Source organism: Zingiber officinale, chromosome 8A (genome assembly GCF_018446385.1).
Source record: "Zingiber officinale cultivar Zhangliang chromosome 8A, Zo_v1.1, whole genome shotgun sequence".
In the NCBI taxonomy this organism is placed as follows: domain Eukaryota; kingdom Viridiplantae; phylum Streptophyta; class Magnoliopsida; order Zingiberales; family Zingiberaceae; genus Zingiber; species Zingiber officinale.
In genome coordinates, this window is record NC_056000.1 from 45752190 (window position 1) to 45768415 (window position 16226).

The following is a 16226-nucleotide window of genomic DNA, read 5'->3' on the forward strand; positions in this document are numbered from 1 at the left end:
CAAAGCTCCGACACTACGCTCCTTTCTTTTCCCTTTTTGTCGGTATTTGTTTTCAGTTTTCATTAGCATTCCCTGTACGGTTCTTTTGTAATCATCATTTCGAATTGCTAGTGATTGCCCAACGAAAGTGGTCAAGGACCACGGGCCTTCGAGTAGGAGTCGTCACAGGCTCCGAACGAAGTAAAACCATTGTGTCTATTTTACTTTTCCGCTGCGTTTATACTCGATATTTTCGAATCGATATTCACCCCCCCTCTATTGAATCTAACGGTCCTACACTATTCCCCCCCCCCCCCTTAGCTACTTTTCGGTCCCAACATGTTTAACCCTTGTGTTTAAGTGTGCAGGAGCTTAGGAACACAGGAAGTCAAGTGGAAGACGCAGCTAGCGAAAAGGACGCACGGGAGAGAGTCGACAGACTTGGTGCTTCCGAGGGACGAGGTGTTGCGGAAGAGTACACCGACGGATGAGAAGAACACACACGGCGGTTCGAGGGACGAGAAACCGGGGAGGAAGTCTACTCGAGGAAAAGAGAGGAAATTAGGTTCGGATGAGTCCTATTTCGGATGACGGACATCACCCAGGCGATCAGAGAAACAGGAGAGCAAAAGAATGCTGAAAATGCTGCTGGACGCGCCTTGACACCTTCATTGTGGAAGGCGTCTTCCATGGCTGGAAGGAGCCTTTAATGAACAGTACAAAAGGCGTCTTCCAGCTCTATGGAAGGTGCCTTCGACCAGGTTGATTTTACCCGTTGCCAAAGGATAAAGATTTATCCTTTGGTGCCTCACTGAAGGCGCTTTCAAGCCACAGATAAGATTTTCCAGAGCTATAAAAAGACTCCTGGACCTAGGAAATGATAAAAAAAACTCCTGTATTCTTTTCCTAGCAATAGTCTGAGCAATTAACGAGTATAAAATGTTTTTCCGCCTTCACCGAAGGAAATTTTTAGAGCTTTCATTTGTCCTTCGATTAACAACCACCTAGGTTGTAACTAAATAAGCCCTACGTCTCTTCTTCTATTTTCATGTTGTTTATTTTAATTATATTATTACTGCTAATTTGAGTTAAAAATTTGAGGAAGATTTTTCTTAATAGTCAGTTCACCTCCCTTCCCTCCAGTCTACATGGGCCAACACTATGCTCACTAGAAAAAATAGAAGGAAGACCATTATTTTTGCAAAAAATATAAAAGAGAAGATAATTTATTAGCAACATTGACTATCTTCTATGAGCTTGGCAACAACACAAAAAGAGCAAGGAAAAGTAAATTAGGGGCATTCTTATAGTACCAATAAAACCCTAGAAAATACTAGAATAGGGAAAAAAGGACAGTAACTAATGTTGCATTTCTTTCTTATTGAAAAAAAAGAAAGGAGAAGAAAAGAAAATTCTTGTATTTGGGAAGTGAAGAGGAAAAAAACTATAAGTTTATTGTCGTTAGAGAAGAGAAGGAAACGGATATGGAGAGGAAGAGGAAGAGAAAAATAAAAAAGAGAAATGAGTGATGGCACAGTCATGGCGTATGACACAACGGGGCTGGAGTGTGCATAAGGAGATAAGGGAGAGAAAAAAAAATAAAAGAGAAAGTTCTCTCCAAAATAAGTTTTAAATCGGTCGAACTAATTTAAACTTTAAATTTGATCAAGTCATAATCATTATCTTCGTGTCTATCCTTTAGATTTAGTTCGAATCTTATCTAATTATAATTTAACACTTCGTATTCTACATTTAATTAATTTATTTATTATTATATATTTTATTTTTAAAATTTAATATTTAATTTTAATATTTCCTCTTAAAAGTAGTATCAATAGATAACTTAAGGCTATAGTTTTTTAAATATGTGATTAATTTTAATTTTTCGACCATGAATAATAATGAATCAACAGGTCAAAATAGAGGCAAAGACTTTTTAAATATATACTATTATTTAAAAAAAAAAAAAAATCAAGAGGGGGGCGGTCATACGACTCATACCCCTCCTCACAACATTGACTACAACCCTGATAATGATGTTGTTTTTAAAATCAGTATCACAATAGTTGACGGAAGGGTTAAATAGAAGATAAGTGTGCCCATTAGAAAATCTAAAGGTTAAGGGTACCTTTTAAAAATTTTATAATTTTAAATGTGTCCGTCCATCAATTACAGTAAAAAAACAACTAAAGATAGTAAAACAAATGAACCCTAATCGCACTCTTTTTTCTGTATGTTTGCCTACGTTTCTCTTCTTTTCTTTGGCAAAGGTCCACTATTGAGAGCAAATTACAAGGAAAGGAAAAGACTTAAGGAAAAGGAATTGTAAAAAAGGAAAAACATTACGAGCGGTGCAAGTTTGGCCAACTCATGATGCCAAACAAACAAAAAGGACACTAATAGATACCTACTTACCTAGTTATAGGATTCCGAAGACACCAAGTAGAATCTTAGAACGAGACTCGCCTTGACTTTGCCACACTTCAAAATTTGTTTCTTGCACTCATTTGCTTCTAGTCGGCGTGTGTTTTTTAGTCACGAAATAAGAGAATTAGGCAAGACCTATGCGAGGAGGAGAGGGAAGAGGTCATTCAAGTACATATTTCCAAAATTAAACTAGACCGATTGGTTCGATCGGTCAAGTCGAAACCTAAAGGTTAATATAATTTAAGTGGCATTATAACTCAGAGAATCATGATTTTTTTTTAAAAAAATAGAGTGGTAATAGATTTTTATTTCTCTTTCTCATCTATTAAATTTAAGAAAAACTATATATAGAAAGAAAAATCTCAAGAATAAATATATAAAATTAAGTGATGAGGTCCAACATCACATAATTTAATCATTTGAGATTATATTTTTAAAGAGTAATGAATTGCATAGGAAAAAAATCTTAGGAAAAAGTTTAAGTATATATAGACATATAAATTCATGATCTACCATTTTTATTTTTATGAGCTTATCATTTTAGATGTCTATTTTGAGTTTTTCCTTGATAATAAATTTTTAAAATGATTCCAATAAAAAAAAACACCTTTTTAAATTTTTGTTTTTTTTCTCTTTTTTTTTTTTTTAAATGATAAGAGAATTGGAATTAATTCTGATGCTTATGCACTGAAACATCAAATGAAGTGCTTCTTGATCACTCAAAGCTCAAGCTTTTCAAAAGCATTTCAAGTGCCAATTGAAAAGCTCAGAAGGAGGGTTTTAGTGCTCATAAAGATAAAAGTAATTGGGTATTAGTAGATGCTTTCGATTCCTCGACTTACATAATGTCACGAAAGAAGAATTCATTCATCTGATATCTTGTTATTGTATAGAGTCGGTGAAAGAAAAACATCTTACTTAGTGGGTTAAATAAGGGAAATTGATATTGCGGAGCCGAACTGTTGACGACAGTGCTCTACTCTACCAAATGGCTACAAACATGTCCTCTTCCCTCAACTACCACAAGAGCACTAACCCTCCAAATTTAACTCCGCGTTGCACTTCCATCGTTTTCGTGCACCTCATTTTTCAATAAGGATTGATTCGAACTCGATATTTCTGTGATACATGGCACACATACGTTGGTCTTTAGCTATATTGTATTTCTCTATCGCAACCTTGTCGTGTGGCTTTGCGACTTCTTTAGTGATCAATCCACTCGTCAGGGGATTGACTTGTATAAAACAAACTTAGAGAAATTTAATAGTTGTGAAAGATACTTTCCAACTACAAGAATTTATTTCGATTAATCGCACTCTTCTTCATCCCCTTCCCTTTGTTCATCCATTGCTTTCTAACATCCTCATTGCCCTAATTCAACCATTCACATGCATTTAAAATTAAGGAATTCTCAAAACATATATTTAACTTTTAGATTGCTCTAAACAAACTGTAATAGAGCTGACCACGTGGCTGCCCACGGTGACCTTGTGGTTCCCGCCGCCGCGAATCAGTATCACGCGTCGCGACCTAATACACGACAAATGCAACGAATCGTTCTCTGCCTTTCGTCTTCAGCCTTCCTTCCTCCTCTCCAGGTCACCTCTTCCAATTCCTCCTGTTTCCTCTCTTCGCGTACGCCGCACGATAGTTTCGTCGTCAGATGATGCCTACTCGCTCACCAACTCCTTCTCCTCGATCTCCGTCGTCGATGGCACCTGTTGTCTGTTGATCCCGTCAATTATCAACCACCGCACTTTACTTTGACCGCATTGATTTGAATTGGTCGATGTCGACGCCGTAAAACACATATTTTCTAATGCTATTTGCTCTCTCAATTAGGTGGATTTTCTTGACCTTTCGATCCCTGTTTACACATATATACCCACTCGTCAGCCATCCATGACAGAGGATTTGGCATTTTCAAGCTTCAGGCGGCGATCCTGGCGGCCGGCGATCGGAAAATATGAACTTTAGATGGCGGATTAGAGCGGTTGTCTTCGTGTTCCTGTTGGTTACGGCATCCGCCTTCGACTACAAGGACGCCCTGTCGAAGAGCCTGCTCTACTTCGAGGCCCAGCGCTCCGGCCGCCTCCCTTACAACCAGCGCGTCACATGGCGGAGCCATTCCGGCCTCATCGACGGCCTCCAGCAAGGAGTACTAAACCTTCCTGTTTCATCAAAATTTGGATTTTGATTTTGGTTTGAGCGTCAAGATCGGATTTTGATTCGTGAGAAGTGATGGGTTAATGCAGGTGGATCTCGTGGGTGGATACTACGACGCCGGAGACCACGTCAAATTCGGGCTGCCGATGGCTTTCACGGTTACTCTGCTTTCCTGGAGCGTGATGGAATACGGCGAGCAGATAGCCGCCGCCGGCGAGTACGGCCACGCGCTGGAAGCCATCAAATGGGGCACGGACTACTTCATCAAGGCCCACGCGGAGCGCGAGGTCCTATGGGTCGAGGTCGGAGACGGCGACACCGACCACTACTGCTGGCAGAGGTCAGAGGACATGACCACTTCGCGGAAGGCGTACAAGATCGACTCGGAGCACCCTGGGTCGGACGTCGCCGGCGAGACCGCCGCGGCCATGGCCGCTGCGGCGGTGGTGTTCCGGCGGGAGAATCCTCGGTACGCGGAGATCTTGCTGCGGCACGCGCGGGAGCTGTTCGAGTTCGCCGACGGGAGGCGGGGGAGGTACGACGGCAGCGTGAGGGAGGCGAGGAGGTACTACCCCTCGTGGAGCGGGTACGAGGACGAGCTGCTGTGGGCTGCGCTGTGGATGCACAAGGCCACGGGCCGGGAGGAGTACGTGGACTACGTGGTCGAGAAGGCGGAGGAGTTCGGCGGAATAGGGTGGGCAATGACGGAGTTCAGCTGGGACGTCAAGTTCGCCGGCGTTCAGATCCTCGCTTCCAAGGTTAGTAATACCAGTGCAACCGTAAATTCTGACGATGAAAAAATATATATTTTAAAATAACATTCAACAATTTTTTAACACCTTAATGATGATGATAGTAATAATAATAATAATAATATACTCTCTAAAAAAAAATGTAATTACTACGTGGCAGATGCATCTACCATAGTTTTCGTCAACTTATCGAAAAGTCTAGTGTGTTTTGTTTGTTTGATAGTTGAAGAGTCAATTTTGATGATCCTACTTGAAACGAAATTTCAATTAATTAATTAATTAATATTTTTTTTCAGCTTCTGGTAGAAGGCAACTTATCGAAGAAGCAAAGGGGAGTTCTTGAGCAATATCGATCCAAGGCTGAGCACTACATTTGCTCTTGTCTCAACAAGAACAACGGTAGCAATGTGCATCGCACGCCCGGTGGCATGCTCTTCGTTCGCGAATGGAACAACATGCAGTACGTCGCCAACGCCGCCTTCCTTCTCAGTGTCTACTCAGACCATCTGAGCAAGGCTGGCCAACAACTCCACTGCCCAAACGGGATCGTCACGATTGACGATCTCAGAGGGGAAGCCAAGGCCCAAGTCGATTACCTTCTGGGATCGAACCCCTTGGGGATCAGTTATCTCGTCGGCTACGGGCCCAAGTACCCGACCAAGGTTCATCATAGGGGAGCTTCGATTGTGTCCTACAAGAGGAGCAAAGGCTTCATCGGGTGCATGCAGGGTTACTATAATTGGTACGCGCGACCTGATCCGAACCCCAATATCATCATCGGGGCTCTAGTCGGCGGTCCTGATTCGAAAGACAGGTTCAAGGATGATCGAATGAACTATATGCAGACCGAGGCATGCACATACAACACCGCGCCGCTAGTGGGCGTGTTTGCAAAGTTAGACCAACATATACAAGAAGTTTCTAACTCAACAACCACCTTCTCTAGTTAGGGAGAGAAATCATTTTATTTCTTAATTCTTACAGTGACAATTCTGATAATTAAAAACGTTGAGGATGTTATATACTTGTAATTATTGGAGTATACAAAAAGAGACAATGAAAATACTTGAATCATTAGCATTCAATTATCTGCAAAAGTTCAATCCTAAGTTTGTGTACAAGAGTTGCAGCTGGGTTATTCAACACAAACAGAAAATAACTACTCGAGTTCTAAGAGGAAGTAGTCGTGAGGCCTAACCTTTGTAGGTGGAGTTTCAAGGAGGACGGCTTCCATGCCTTTCTACCGCGGCCTTATTGGCTGCCTCTCGTTTCATTGCTCGTTTTGCCCTTCTACCTGTGACGTCTTTAGGCATCTCCTTCTTCGAACCATGAGATGGGCCGACTTCAGCTGCATCGTCATGATATTGACGAGCAATAGGGCAGGCTTCTTTTCTTCCGGTCCTTGTAAATCCATTATCCCACCATCTCCTGTTTCCAATAGGAATACTAGCCTTACTGACATAATAACTTTCATCTTGTTCAATATCATCGAGTTCTTGGTTGACTTCAGTTTGAAGAAGTTCTTCTAGCTCATTGTAACTCTCTTCCTGCGGCTCTACGTCTTGAGTATTTATAATCGAAGACGAAGATACAAACCAATGTGCTCTGAGGAGGAGACACACACTCTCCTCAAACATGTAATCCTGAATGCTGCACAATCAAACCAAAAAGACAAAACCATATTAGCCAGATACTTGGAATTTTATTCCTCCATCGGCCCTATTAGCAATATGCAGATCAATCGTTTAGGATCAAAATCAAAGATGAGATATGGCTCACCTGCCATCAAGCGAGCGATGAACATTCAGAAACTCAAAGGGATGCTTACATTGAGGACAAGTATGTATTTCATTGTATGTTGCCCACCGCAAAATGCATGTCACACTGCCAAGAGCAAACATTGATGTTTCATTCTACAAATTATTGCACATTGGATTCGAGCATCAAACAATAATGTGGTTGTTGGACATTGGATTCTCATTCAAGAAAGGATTGTGATGAATATGACAAGGCATGTACAAGATGCAGTAGGGATGTCTAGATATAAAATTTTAAATGGGCATTCATGATCCAAGATGATATTAGGTGATGAACACAGTGTGAATGATTTCAATCCATTTACGGACTAGCTGTGCAAGTTAGAGCAAACAAATATGACTCCGTAGCTACTCCATGTTGAAGACCAAGATAAGGTAGAAACCATCAGTGAAATAAATATGACTACACAGCCATTTCATTTAACAAATACAATCTGAATTACTGAGTACAAGAGCATGAGAGAAGAATAATTTTAAAGAAGAGTATTAATGCCTGATGCTCCATCTAAGTAAAGAAAGAATAGGTTTCTCAGCATAACAGAAATAAAAGATATAAAAAAACCTAGTATTCTCAATTAGCCCCATAATACAAAAAAGATATCCAAGAGCCTAGTATTCTCAATTAGTATCCAAAAGAAAGGTACTGCATTTCATCAAGTAAAAGAAAAAAGACGAATCGAACAACATTAATGAACTCTACAAAGTTGCAGACAAACCAATACGCGTGCTCGCAACCTTTTACAAGCGCCATCTCGTGCAGAGCAATCTTGTCCAAGCAAATCGCGCAGACGCCGCAGCCCTCCCCTGATCCGACAGACTCACCTACCCCTTCCCCCTTCGCAGTCTTCACCTACGCAACACGTAGCAGAGATAAATAAATCGAACGATAAACCTAAAAAATCATGAAAGAAAAGTGCCAAAAAAAAGTAAAAAGAGTGAGAGAGAGAGAGAGAGAGAGAAACGGATTTGTGGAGCGCAGGATCTGGCGTTACCTCTTGACCGGCGCGAGGTTCGGAAGAGATCAGGTGATGGTGCTCCATGGAGACTGGATAGGATCGGGGAGGCTAGGGGAGAGGAAGAGGGAGGGAAGGGAAAGGAGAGCCTGAGAAGAAGAGGAAGAGGAAGCGACGGAAGACGAAGTGAGAAGCTTCAATTTATTGGACGAGAAATTGGGAAATATTCAAATTTACCCCCATTGATTTCTTATTATTTAAAATACGCTTAAAGAACCTCGCCTCTATGCGATTAACGCCAGGAGCGATTAAAGGCTGGATCTTCGTCTCTGTGCGCGAAACGGCACGGATCCTACCACGTCCACAGGATTTCATTTTAAAATTCCCGTTGGAGGAGATCCACTCCACCGACGAGCTCAGTTACGATCTCGCCTCCCTTTTCGATCGGCTGTCTGGTGCCGACCTATCTCGGAATCGCTCTCAATTCCGCCCCACCGCCATGGATGCCAAGATCCGCGAGTTCTTCGATGCCGCCGGCGATAGCATTCCTTGGTGCGAGCGCGACGTCATCGCTGTGAGTCTTCCCTCCGCTCGCCTCCTGCCCAATCCCTCGCCGTGCTAATTATCGGCTTTAAATCTTCCTTTTCCTTCTGTTTTCCTCATTGATGGTACCAATTAGGAGCAAGTCGCTGGAATTCGTGATACAACGGGCCTTTGTGTTTGCTTTTACTGATTAGTGCGCTGTATATGCCAGGGATGTGAGAAAGAGGTCGCAGAGAGCAGCAGTTAAGAATGAAAGCCTCCTGGGTTCTTGAAGGTTACTTTATCAGTCATTCCTTTGACATAATTGTGTCTTTCTTTCTCATAGAATCGTTTTGCTTTTTGACTGTAAGTTTCGTGTCGTCTATCCTTTTATTTTGGTGGTGTTGTTGTTGTTGGTGCAGGAGTTGTAACAATTCAGCCAGTCTCTACCACCTCAAGGAGAGATCTTTTTCACTAAACTAAAATGGCAGCAAAATAAAACAAATGGAAAGATGATGCCGCCTCAATCACAACTGATGGAGAAGAATGAGATAAATCCATCAAATCTTCACTGCATCTCCATGAACATTCTTCTAATCACAGTTTGTTCCAGCCTTTTGCTTCTGATGCTTCAAAGCATCATGCATTCTATCTATCCAAGCTGAAATGAGCTTATCAAAATTCCACTGTTCATTCCTGAAACAAATACCACTTCTTGTTTTCCAAATGATAATACCCAGGCTTGGAAGACTTTGAGTTCCAGGATAACCATTCATTTGCTGAAAAATGATTGCTCGCATGGAGACACGGCTTCAAATTTAACAAATTCCAGCCTGACTCAACTGCACGACACTCAAAAATGGCTGCTAATTTGTTTACAAAACTTCCTCGGAGCACAATGCACAGTTTGTATGCTGGAGATGAACCCCTTTCTTTCTTAACATGGCTCTGGAGTGGGTTATGTTTTCTTACAACCAGCCAAGTCAGAACTTTGGCCTTCTTTGGTTCAAATGAATTCCACACCAAGCTTTCATGTTGAAAAGAAATACTTGGATTGATGATCCGTTGATGAGTGGAAGCAACAGAGAAAATTTGATTGCCAACCACTCCACATTTACAGTCTTGTGTCCCAATGATGCATCCTTGATTAGTTAACTTGTCTTGTCATCTATCTTTGATTTAATGGTGGGTTTTTTACCCAATTGCTAATATTGTTAAACACTACCTTAACTTTTTTTGCAGCAACCTTGGAAGGTTCAGATGGTCCACTGCAAACAAGAGAGAAGCTTTATTTGTTGGCTGTTGGATTTTACAGGAATGGTGTTTACTCGAGAAGCCGCCAACTCCTAGAGCAATGTTTTAGAGGTGTGTTCATATTGTGTTAGTCTGTCATTGCCCTTTTTTAAGAATAATATAATAATTCATGGGTTTGCTTACTATTGCATCACTAAAATTGTAATATGCTTCATAATTAACTTGATGCTTCTTAGAGATGAGAAACAAGGGGCATGACACATAATGATACAGATCACAGAAGATTTTTAAGAAAACAATTGCATGAACTGTAATAAACACATGAACACTTCATTTGTCCAAATGCTACAAATAAGAAAAAACTAGTTTACTAAAAGTGGTTCTAGGCTAACAAAAAAAAAAGATAAAATGAATTAAATTGTTCATCGTCAAATGAGATTCAGTCGTACATAAATACAAAAAGAATGGTGTATGTAAATTACACAACATGTACCATTTCTAAAGATACTAGTATTCATCTTTTAGACATGATTGAATGAGGAATCGGAAGAATTGATTAGCATGCATTCAACTTGTGTCATGTTATATAGAGCTATAGACAGCGAGAGCCTCTCTCCGCGACATAACACGGACCAGAGATTGCTGGGAACACAACCTCCGACGAAAAGTATGAGACCATCAATAAGGTTTACTTAATAAATTTTTGTTTTCCTTCTTAAGTTGCACTTTCAACTTCTTACCACCCAATTGAGAGCCATTCATCGCATCAATAGCGATCTGGGCAGCTGTGGGTAAGTCGTAACTTACAAAACCTGCAACCAAAGACATAACTTATAGGATGTAAAATGGAATTTGTAGAAGACTAGAGTGGATAATGGACACAGATCATTTTACCAAAGCATTTACTAACACCAGTTGCTTTGTCTACAAATACTTTGGCACTCAAAACCCTTCCAAATCGCTGAAAGGCATTTGCGAGTTCCTGATCTCCATATTCTTGCGGGATATGGTATATAAACAAATTAGCTCCAGGAGGACCTATAGGGTTCAACAAAGATCAACACTGAGATAAGCACAATTAAATAAAATTGAGAGAAGCGCAACAATTGCAAAACTCAGGTTGAGAACTCCACAAACCTTCTATCTGTCGCCCAGATATAGTCCTAGGACTTGAAGGTGTTGCTTGATTAATCGTCATATTAACAGGCGGGTCAGAGCTGTGTGAATTGCCCAAATGTCTAGTTTTAATTTGATATGATAATGGATACTGAAAACCTGACGAAGGGGCAGGATATGGTGAGCCTATAAAGCCACCAGATTGTGCTGTGTTAAAATTCCTAGGTGTCGTAGAAACATCAGAACTGATCGCGTGTAGTGTATTTGCTTGATTAACTGGTGGAATCATATTATGAAATGCAGCTTGACTTTGCATTGAAGTCAATGGGTATTGCATGAGTCCATAATTTCCTGTTGGCTGAATATAAATGACAAGCAATAAAGGGAAAAAAAAATCCTCTCATCAGGATGTAATTTGGCCAAATCGCATGTAGAATAGTATTAGACAAACTTGCAAGCTATGAAATAAGAAATAAACAAGAGGATATTGATTATCATACAAAATCCTCGTAGATGAAAACTATCTATGAATCTAGAAACCATAAACAATAACAGTAAAGATGTCTACAAGTTGCATTTTGCTTGCTCTTAATCTAGACATGTACATGAATGATAGAGAACAGTGACATCAAGGAATGTTGAACAGAAAATTTGACTTTAAGAATCGAAACAACACATTAAGCCTACTACAAATTTACAGCTATTCCAGCTGTATGTTTCATGTATGACCATCAATGGCTTTGGTGCAGAATTGTTACTGCTGAGCCAGATGAAAATATCCAGCATGGAACTCACAATAAGTTTTTAAAACCAAGGAGCAACTCTTATTGTACACTAGTGGTTTCAAAGTAAACTCATAAATCTGAGTACTGAATGGTGGTTGGCCTGCTCGCATTGAAAAAAAAAAACTACTGCCCTGTTCTTTTTTTTTTATCTCATAGTAGCAGTAGAAGATATTTCATGCACAAAACCTTAATCAGGAAAAAATTTCATGAACAGAACAGAGAGAAAGTACATTTGACTTCGACTTGCATGGCCCTAGCCAAGTTTGCCGGTGGCCACCATACCTACACGATACCTTGTTAATGCCTTTTGGAAGTACCTAAAGAGGTAAAATGTGCGAGAATCTTCTGATGTGACTAAAGGAGAAAACTTCATAGATAGAATGTTCTTTTCTATAATTTGTAGATTATTCAACTATGAGACTTATTATTCATGTTCATAGTGAAGGTTCTATAAGCCCCTAGTAAGATTTACATCATTGAACAAAAGGAAAGGCTGTTGTCTAGCTAACAATATGTTAGATTAGTTTTTAACCTATTCTTGCCGTGCATTATGTCTTAGAGACTAAAGACTACATAATTATTTTATCCCATTCAACTTGGTACCGAAGGGGGAAAACCTAATTTCACAACCCTCTTTCACTGTCACCAGTTGATCGTAGTACAATACAAGCCAAAATGTCTATACATGTACCTAGAAATTTTAGTAGATTTACTTGGAAAGAACAAACTCTTAAATTCAAGGATTAATCTGAAAATAATGCCACAAAAAATACTTTAGAAAGATCAAGAAAAATAAAGCTTAAAGTTTCCATGTTTTACTCAAACGAGAGCTACACCTGATACCCATATCCATTGTATGCAGGAATGTAGCCCATTGGTAAAGCTCCAAATAATGATTGATGCTGCATCGAATTGGCATAAGAAATACCGGAGGCCTGTGATGGAGCCTTTTGTGCTCGTCGAGCTTGCCTTTCCTTCTCTGTGTCTGCCCACTTGACAACCAAAGGCACACTAGATCCCTGCCAGATATTGAGAATCATAGCAAGCCATTCAGAAGGAAAAAGAATAACATCCTACCCGAAACAGAAAACAGGAAGTCAGTCTGAGCATTAAACTTAAACAATCAAAGGATTAACCCATTTTGAAACGAAGACTAACCTCTTTCACATTGACTATTTATGGAAATTAAAATTTTAAACTCCAGTTCATTAAGTTCATATTTCTATTCATTGCTTAAAAGTTTTAGCTGAAATATTCGTGAAATCAGCTTATCGTAATTTATGGAAGCTACCATACTACACTAATTATTGACACGCTCCTAGTTGAATAAGAAGAAAAGATGAGCAAGAACCAAGTACGTGATATCTCTCCATTACCCATTCAATGTATGTATTGTTATCCAATGATGATACATTAGTCTATCGACGTGCTCCATTCATAATAATAGAGCCTCCTTAACTAGTTGTAACAGAGAAAGTGACTCTAGAGAGCCTCCTTAACTAGCTGTAACAGAGAAAGTGACTTGGGAGATTGTGACAGGGTGCACACAATGTGAATCTCCTTTGCTGTGATGGCATCTTTCCAGTATATCACTACCCTATAGATGCTAGCAAAAGTGGAAGACGGTCAATCCTGGTGTTCCATCTTTGTTACATGGCTAAGATTATGTACTCATAAACATGCAGATAAGTGCAGCATCGAATTCCAGGTTAGGAGAACATGGTAGGATACTGAAAGAACAGCCGACAAGGTGAAAAGTGATGGGAGTGAATAGGTGAATCTTCTTGTTGGGATAGATTCAACTACCATGTGTAAACTTTAATAGTGATGCATCCTAATCGTAGTAAGTGTGCACTCAATTGACTATACATCTTCCTTGCAGGAGATAGATCTTTAAAAGCAAGTACAATCACTAGATTGTTTGCAAGTTAAGAGATATACAGGAAGCATATAAACTTGAAAAAATGCAGACCTCCATCCTATGTTTCCCATTCAAGGCTTCAAGGGCAGCCAAAGCTTGTTCTTTTGTTTCGTATTTCAGGAAAGCGCATCCTAGAACATCAAAAGAACCAGGATATGTGTGATTTAACATCGAGTTAGAAATCCAAAATAAAATTTATCCTAAGGTGAAAGAAAGAATGGAAACAATAAAAGCAATGTTTTTTTGGCATTTAATAACAAATAGTACCTTTATTTGTATGTTGGGAACCTCTCAAGAGCTTCAAATCCCTGATAGCACCGTATTTTGAGAACAATGCTGCAATGTCTGCATCAGACACATTCTTTGGAAGCATGCCTATGAAAAGCTTGTGTTCTGGTGGAGAAATAGAAAAAAAAAATCTCAAAACCATCTAGTGAAAAAAGAAGCACAGAAAATTTAGTATTAAAATGGAATGTTCAAACTAGAATCTAAAATAAAAGGCAAAAAGCAAGAAAAATAAGAAGAAAAATATGTAGAGGGATTTTGATGTTTCCATCAGTGGAATATGTATATCTCAGTAGCATTATTACCTAGTCTTTCAAGCTCACCATCAGCATACTTTACTTGCATTGGAGAAGCAGCCTGTGGCGCAAAGTTAAACAGCTCAGTTAAACTAAGAAAACACTTTAGCCAAAAATTATCCTAAATATTATGGAGATAATGAATAGTTATGGAGAACTGCAAATCCACCAAAAATAAAGAGGGAAAGATCAACAAATAGAATGAAGAACAACATCAACTAAAAACAAAATTGCTGAAAACTTGGTACAAGCAGGAAGAGGAATCAAACTAATAGCCATTTTATTGTTTATCATCATATGCAATTCTCTTACCAGCTAGCTATGTACTTCAAGATTATGCTGCTGTGAGAAGAATTTGACAAACAAGTCTCTATTTTCTTCCATGTTTTTAGAAAAAAAAAAACCCCATGGAAATGCAAATCGAGTAGAGATGATGTCCCTTGTAACTAAGTTCCAAACGTCTACAAGACCAAGATCAACTTTGTGGATGCATTGTGTTCTGCAATCAGGATGACAAATTCTGATCTATATTAGGCATCATCCTTTAGCAATTAGATCTAGTTCTGCTCTTCTGTTTCCCTTTCCTCTCATTTATAACAATTTTCTGCTTAGTATTTCCAATAAACGAACTTATAGTGTGCGAGAAAAGGTATCACCATTATAAATGACACAGATCTCAACATTCACAAGATCTACCTTCCAGCAGATAACTACAATTGAACAAATCCAACCATGGATAGAATGAGTTTAGATGCATATCAATCAGTAGTCGCAAGGAAATGCAATTGATCCAGACATGGCTGGTAGTTCAGGAACGAGATCTCAATGGAAGAAAAAAAACCAAAATTGAACATTTAGAAATAGCAATATAACAGTTCTGAGACAGCAGCAAACGAAAGACAAAACCGAGAACATGCAGATCCACAACAACTGTAGCATGTACTAGCTACAGAAGCAAAACAAAGGAGATCGGGGTGAGGAATGCCGTACCCCAGGAAGCGTCCGCTTGTTGTGGCACTCAGCAACCGCTTTGTCGGCCTCCTCCCGCGACGGGCAGATCAGGAAGCAGCAACCTTCACCATAACGAAACCGGATCATCTCAAAGAAACAGCGATAAGACCACAAAGTCGTGCGATTCGAACAGCGCGCCATTTAGGTTTCCGCAGAAATCCGACGGCGAATGAACGGGAAGAAGAGGAGAGGAGAGGAGAAGAGAGGCGAGATCTCAGGGCAGGGGCGAACCTCGAGAGGCCTTGGTGACCTTGTCCTTGATGACGCTGACCTCGTCAACGAGGGAGACCTCCTTGAACAGAGCCATTAGCTCCTCCTCCGTCATGTGCCTTGGCACCTGCCCTACGAACAGCTTCACGCTCTCCTCCCCGCGCTCCCTCCCGCCGCCTCTCCCTTCTGCTTCCTCCATTTCTTCTGCCGGAAATAGCTTCTCTTCACCTCCCTGAGATTTGGGATCCTTTCTCCTCTCTCTCTCTCTCTATGTTCTTGTTCGCCGGCTCCTTGTTCTCGCCTTCTCTCTGGTGGTGGTGGTAGTTGTTTAATAATTGTAAATATTATTTTTATTGGAATAATGAAGAACTTACTATTTTTCGGTCAATTTTAATCTTATTCTAATTATTAATAACAGGTGCCATATTTCAAATACCTCTAATATATAATACCTTTTTAAAAATACTCTCCATAATTTTTCTTAATTTTCAAAATGAATATTCTCGAACATATTTAATTAAACATGCATTTAATATTACCATTTATTTAAGTTTTTTTTAAATAATAAATGTGGGAGTAAAATATGGCATTATAACATACTCAATATTATTTTGTGTTATATTAAGTAGGATGCCTTTATTTAAATTTACAAATACTTCCTTAATAAATGTTAGTACCCCCTAAAATTATTTTCTTAGGGGTATAATTAAGAATTTACAAATATTGCACCTT

General features: G+C 39.7%; 3 protein-coding genes and 1 long non-coding RNA gene across 7 annotated transcripts; 2 read left to right on the forward strand and 2 right to left on the reverse strand.

Annotated features, from left to right (window-relative positions):
• The first annotated feature begins 4045 nt into the window (after positions 1-4045).
• Positions 4046-6360, forward strand: LOC122008781 (endoglucanase 7-like). Of its 2 annotated transcripts, XM_042564621.1 has the most exons (4): positions 4046-4248; positions 4341-4564; positions 4662-5330; positions 5621-6360. In XM_042564621.1, the coding sequence occupies exons 2-4, from the start codon at positions 4373-4375 to the stop codon at positions 6272-6274; spliced, it is 1515 nt and encodes a 504-aa protein (XP_042420555.1). In that variant the 5' UTR covers positions 4046-4248; positions 4341-4372; the 3' UTR covers positions 6275-6360. The 2 variants fall into 2 exon arrangements, with proteins under 2 accessions (XP_042420555.1, XP_042420556.1); XM_042564622.1 differs by lacking the exon at positions 4046-4248 and having other exon boundaries at positions 4431-4564; positions 4646-5330.
• Positions 6361-6387: 27 nt separating this feature from the next.
• Positions 6388-8290, reverse strand: LOC122008785. The gene is made up of 4 exons (XM_042564624.1): positions 8134-8290; positions 7858-7991; positions 7104-7208; positions 6388-6974 (listed from the first exon to the last, which is right to left on the reverse strand). Exons 1-4 carry the CDS (start codon positions 8179-8181, stop codon positions 6539-6541), a joined length of 723 nt encoding a protein of 240 aa, XP_042420558.1. The 5' UTR covers positions 8182-8290; the 3' UTR covers positions 6388-6538.
• Positions 8291-8408: 118 nt separating this feature from the next.
• On the forward strand, positions 8409-12974 carry LOC122008786. Of its 3 annotated transcripts, none has more exons than XR_006119376.1 (5): positions 8409-8668; positions 8849-8911; positions 9039-9981; positions 11986-12096; positions 12634-12974. It is a non-coding gene; the product is annotated as an uncharacterized LOC122008786 (long non-coding RNA). The 3 variants fall into 3 exon arrangements; XR_006119375.1 differs by lacking the exon at positions 11986-12096 and having other exon boundaries at positions 9039-9766; positions 9859-9981; XR_006119374.1 differs by lacking the exon at positions 11986-12096.
• Positions 10270-15808, reverse strand: LOC122008784 (RNA-binding protein BRN1-like). Its single transcript, XM_042564623.1, has 9 exons — positions 15516-15808; positions 15264-15346; positions 14283-14334; positions 13960-14085; positions 13744-13823; positions 12608-12790; positions 11008-11344; positions 10765-10908; positions 10270-10682 (listed from the first exon to the last, which is right to left on the reverse strand). The coding sequence occupies exons 1-9, from the start codon at positions 15691-15693 to the stop codon at positions 10549-10551; spliced, it is 1317 nt and encodes a 438-aa protein (XP_042420557.1). The 5' UTR covers positions 15694-15808; the 3' UTR covers positions 10270-10548.
• Between the last annotated feature and the right edge of the window lie 418 nt (positions 15809-16226).